General features: G+C 45.3%; 1 protein-coding gene across 1 annotated transcript; it reads right to left on the bottom strand.

Annotated features, from left to right (window-relative positions):
* Positions 1-242: 242 nt before the first annotated feature.
* LOC136945263 (transmembrane and death domain protein 1-like) lies at positions 243-5,031 on the bottom strand. The gene is made up of 6 exons (XM_067239008.1): positions 4,965-5,031; positions 4,314-4,502; positions 3,725-3,847; positions 2,636-2,782; positions 2,012-2,209; positions 243-343 (listed from the first exon to the last, which is right to left on the bottom strand). The coding sequence occupies exons 1-6, from the start codon at positions 5,029-5,031 to the stop codon at positions 243-245; spliced, it is 825 nt and encodes a 274-aa protein (XP_067095109.1).
* Between the last annotated feature and the right edge of the window lie 642 nt (positions 5,032-5,673).

Below are 5,673 nucleotides of genomic sequence, written 5' to 3'. Positions count from 1 at the left end.
CCGGGCACCAGCTTGCTGAATAAGCAATTCTGCAGAGCGTTGAACAATCTTGTGGAAGTGCTTTAAAAAAGAAAAGAAAATCTCCATTTCAAAAGTGTGTGTGCCGTGCTTCGTGGGGCCTGAACGTGGTGTTTGTATCACACAGCTCCTCATGATCCTGAAGGGGCAAGCCTGTACCGTGGTGGGGGGAGCCTCTACTGAGACAGACAGGCCCCATGTGGGATGTTGTCTGTGGGAGTCGCTCAGGCATACAGAGAGCTGGCCTCCCCTGCTCGCTGCCGTCCAGGTGAGCCCCCAGCAGGTGAGCCTGTCACGGCCGTAGAAGAAGGGGATGAACGGCCACCTGGGGGAAAGATGAAGAGAAGGGGAGATAAAGAGAAAGAAGTTCTGTGTTGTCACAGGGAGCTGTCAGTGTCCAAGTCAGTGCCCAGTGAGCTACCCACCAGACAAGCAGGTCCCCTTTTCCTTTGAATGAACTTGAATGTTTTGAAAGTAATATCAGAAAGTTCTGCACTAACTGGTGTACCAGGCAAGTTGACTCACAGCAAAAGTTTAGAAAAGATATGATCAAATTAAAACAAAAAACATTGTTTTGGCAGGACACAAACTATCCGTGTGATATTCTAGGTTTAGTATTCATGTACCTGAGAGGCTGTTGTCTGACTCCATGTTTGTATTGACATTCTCAGATACACGCCCTCTGCACACGGAGCAAAAGCCTTAACGCTTGGCATTCTAATTTATTTAGATGTTGATTTAAAACCTAATTGCCTCTAATTGCTGCTTAGTACCACTTGTTAGTCCAAACTGTATAGCTCCTGAAGCACATTAGGCCAGGCTTTATAATGAAGTAATTAGTTCAATTATAAGAAACAGGAATTATGAATGAGGGAAATGTGCATACAAAAATAAAGAAATCACTCCAGAGCTGCTCGGATATTTTAAGTTTCGGTGTTGTGAAAGTCTTATTAACAAGTAACTATAATACAATGGTACACAAAGTCTTTATTTAAAATGACATTTCAGTTCATTTATTTTTTTACTTTTCATGTTACAGCATCCTACGGTAGGCTGCTGCTGCATGCCTGTGTTGGCATGCTGACGTTCAGAGAGCTCCCATCAACACTGTTGTTTCAGACACTGAAGGTCCAGACACATAAAAAATACACGGACATCCCAACACACAATTTCCAATTCTCCATTAAAGTTCCTTATTTTCAATTTGGACAGACACTGTGTTGCCAACTCTCTACCATCCCAGCCCAGAGTATTTCATTGTCTGTGAGCGCTGTCATTGTTATTAGCCTGTTGGCTAGCCCGTGGAGGTACGGGCAGGCTCGGGAGAGCAGGCGCCAGCCTGGATAATTAGTTGTTCTTTAACGCCAGACGGGCACGCTGCCATCACTGGGAGGAGAAATGGAAAGTGGCATCGCTGTCACAGTAGCACCAGAACAACCTTGGTTGCGACAGTCGTGTTCCAGTGCATCTGCCACACCACCCGTCTTCCAGCCACCGGCAGGACAAAACTGTGCATCACTCCAGCAGACACAGCATGCAGTACTGCTGCATTATCACAAAGCAAATGATCGTCATTTTTTCCCAAATGTGGTGCGGTAGCCATCTTGTCTAGTTATTTGGGCACTTGTGGTTCTTGCCAGATTGTGGTACACTCCCACCTCTGAGAGGAGCGGGAACAAGGTTGTGATAGTTCATGTAGTATGCATGTTCGGTTTTTAACTGTTTCAAACTGGTTGATGAACATTTTGGATGGATTTGAAACAAAGATGACCGATAAAGACTTTGCATTTAGAGCACACATGTTTTTATTTGATTTTATTTGCTCGTCAGCAGTAGCTTACCCTCAGTTCAGAAACTGGTGCCACCTGGGCCGACCTCTGACCTTTCCACCGGACGTTTCAGGATCCATCTCCACAGCTTCCAGCTTCTCTGGTCCATCGTGTCTGGCTAGGGTGACGATGGCGTCTTTGTGACGAGGACCTTCCTCTGCTACAGGACAGGCTGAGCAGGTCGCCACGGGAGATACGAAGAAGGAAGAGGAGAAGGGGCACGCTGATGAGGAAGGCTCCACCGAAGCCCGCCAGGAGGCCGTAGACGAGAGGCCAGGCCCCCTGCAGAGGGCGCCGCTGGTACGGAGGGACTGCAGCCCTCTCCACCAACAGCTCCAGGTCACTCCACCTTAGGTCCCTCACTGCCAAGCAACCAGACAGCAAGCAGTCAACAACACACTGTGACAATCCAGCAGCAGGTTAAAACAGTCAACCACACAGAAACTTCAGAGTCATCAAAACACTCATGAGAATAATACAAAGAAGAATTGACAGGTGATAATTAAATTTGGGAATTTGCAGTTATCCTTAGAGAAAATGCCGGCTGATAAAATGAGGTTGATGTTGATTAGTTATGAATTGGATGACTGCCCACGGCAACCGTTTCCAATCTCTTTTAATCTAAGCACATTGGAAAACACAAGTGTACCCGACAGTGTTGTGTTTGATTACTTAACCTACAGTATATGATGAGACTGTTCAATCCAAACAGCTACATGCAAACCCTTCTCATGGTGAATACACGGTTACATGGATGACATGGCATCATCAGCAGGTCTTAAACTCACCTTGTCTGGCCTGGGGCTGCTGGTCTACATGGGGGTCATCCTCAGTTTGGACCATGGGTAACTCCAAGTTGTTGACATGCTTGTGGTAGTCCTCCACATATCGCTTCATGTTCAGGCTTTTGTCCTGGTTGATATTCTTGCCTACCTCTATAAATACAGACCAGTGGTGTTGTGAATGGCTAGTCACACTGTTGACTAGACTGTGGGTTTAAAGTCATTTTTGATGCCATCGCTATTCACTGAGAGCTGAGTACCTCTTGGCTAGGATTTTAAAAAGGCTTTGGTCAATCAGTGTTCTGTTTTAATGTTCAGCAACTGCTCTCTCTTTTCTAACTAAACCATTATCTGCCAATATTTCATGCACAAGTTGATTCTTTCATAATTGCAGTCATGTTTTTGGTTATTGGGCTTTTTTTATTTGCACATTTATTTTGATCCAAGCATTAATTGCTTTTGTGTGCAATATTGACTAAAGAATGTTTTTAAGTCCACTCTGCTATTTCTTTCTGTCTCTCTCTCTCTTTCTCCATCTCTCTTTTAATCTCTCCCTTAGCCTCTCTTTCTCCATCTCTTGTCACTCTCTTCTTTTCTCTCTTTCCCCCCTTCAATTCACCCTTCCTTCTCCCTCTTCCAGACCGTTCTCCATCTCTCTTTCTCTCGCTCCAAGTCAGATGATGGAGGCAGCAGATGGTTTGTACTGTGACTGGTGTCAGCTCCACAGAGTCTTCTGTCAGATCATTTACACCTCCTCATATCCGACGCCACTCGACTGTGGAACTGCCTGCACAGTGGACCCCAACACATGCCAGACACTGGCATTGTGCAAAATATGCCAGCTTTGAAAGTCCAATTAAATTGGATCTTCTTTTTTACTAATGAAGCAATTATGTTATGGACTGAAACAAAGCCAGAACCAGCTTAGGAAGAACTCTATACCCTAACAATAATTTATCATTTTAATAACAAGTCCGCTTTTGAGATGTGCTTTAACACATTTCTTGAACAGTAGTCATGTGTTCACACAGTTAGTGGATGTCATGTAGTACATGTGTGTGTGTGTGTGTGTATGTGTGTGTGTTTATGTCCGACCTATGGCAATGTCTGTCCTGCCAATTTGCTGCAGGGCTCGGGCCAGCCTGTCATAGTAAGTCTGTTTTCCGTGCTTCTGCAGCCATTCTGTCAGAGATGTCCTACACTGAGACTCCTTGTCTGGTTGTCAGCACATAAAGTCACACACACATGGTCAAGGACAGACAGAGAGGACAGACAGGACAGACAGAGCGGACAGACAGGACAGACAGAGAGGACAGACAGGACAGACAGACAGACAGACAGACAGACAGAGAGGACAGACAGGACAGACAGACAGGACAGACAGAGAGGACAGACAGGACAGACAGACAGGACAGACAGATAGGACAGACAGGACAGACAGATAGGACAGACAAATAGGACAGACAGGACAGACAGACAGACAGGACAGGACAGATAGATAGGACAGACAGACAGACAGGACAAACAGATAGGACAAACAGATAGGAAAGACAGATAGGAAAGACAAATAGGACAGACAGATAGGACAGACAGATAGGACAGACAGATAGGACAGACAGACAGGACAGGCAGTCAGATTCATTCAAACCAATCTGAATGGGGCGTAATGACTGTGATGTTAGTACAGCCGTACCTGTGTCTCGTCTGACTCGGGCCTGCAAATCAAGCTCATTGTTCTCCAGAGAAAGGTGATCCAGCTTGTGGAAGATGTCGTCCTCAGGGTGAGAGAGGGCTGACAGGAGGTCTTCACACTCCTGGCTGGTTAGCAGCTCCACCAGGCGCTCCAGCTGGTGAGCCCCTAGGTCCTTTGCCACTGTGGGCCACCGCAGGGAAGAATAGGTCAAGTTAACATCACACCTGGGTTTCACAGTGGCTGGAATCTAGTAGGAGAAATCTACTCTACCCAGACTTGAGCAAACAGTAAGTTTGTGAGAAACCTTCACTGTCAGAATGTAAAATGTGGGATTGGCGTTGATGCAGGTTATGACTGTGACACGCAGTCACAGGTAAAGGTTGGACTATCATGCAATGTGGTCTGCGATGCAATGAGAAGCCGAGGTAGAGTACACCCTATCAATTACCAAGTACTGACACCACTGTGTGATACAAAGCTGTCATATCACTCTCCCCAACTGTGACAATTAGACCCTGAATAACAAAACATCTCACAACAGGTGGGGTATCCCCCAGAATTCAGACTAATTACAGCTAAAGATTGGTTTTTCAGATCAGATCCATTTAGCACAGCTGACAGCTGTAGAGAGCAGGATCTCACCTGTGTCTTCCTCCAAGCTGGTCCTGAGGAGGAGCAGGAGAATGGAGAGGACTTCCCTGACTCTCATGATTGTTGTTTGTGTCCATTCACAAAGCAGCAGGCCCAACCCTCCCTGGACCCTTTACATTCAAACCTAGACAATGATCCGGAACTCATGGTGTCACAGAGTAGTAGAACAGTGTAGGTAATGTTCCATAGTCTTCAAACCTAAATACATTTTTCTCATGTCCATACCATTATTTCTTTATCATTTTTCATTAGATGGTCTAAAACGTTTGGAACTCCCTTCAAAAAAAAACGTACTGGCTGCTATGATTCATCCGAATCTATTCTGACAACAATGTTGTGCTTTTATGTCCATTTCTTATTGTTAATGGATGTAGTACTTTTCCTTCTGACAGGAAACAGAAGCTGGGGCTCTTCCCTAATCATATCTCTGCTATAACAATGCCTGTTCACTGTCACTGTTGGTGTGTTTCTTGACAAGCTAGTAATGTTGCCTCTGAGTAGGATAACAGTGCACCTAAAAGCCTGTCATTCATTCACTGCCCAAACACTCTTTGAGCCTGCGGACAAATATGATTAGATGCTAATGAGAGCAAGAGGATGCATTTATGCTTGTCTGTGAGGACCCACAGGCATAACTGTGGGCCAAAAACCTGTTGATTTTCACTTTGGTGTTCATTTCAGTTCTGGTTTTTAAAAAAGG

This window comes from Osmerus mordax, chromosome 7 (assembly GCF_038355195.1).
Source record: "Osmerus mordax isolate fOsmMor3 chromosome 7, fOsmMor3.pri, whole genome shotgun sequence".
Taxonomy (NCBI): domain Eukaryota; kingdom Metazoa; phylum Chordata; class Actinopteri; order Osmeriformes; family Osmeridae; genus Osmerus; species Osmerus mordax.
The sequence above is the reverse complement of the archived record's forward strand: the minus strand, read 5'-3'. Positions and strand labels throughout refer to the sequence as shown.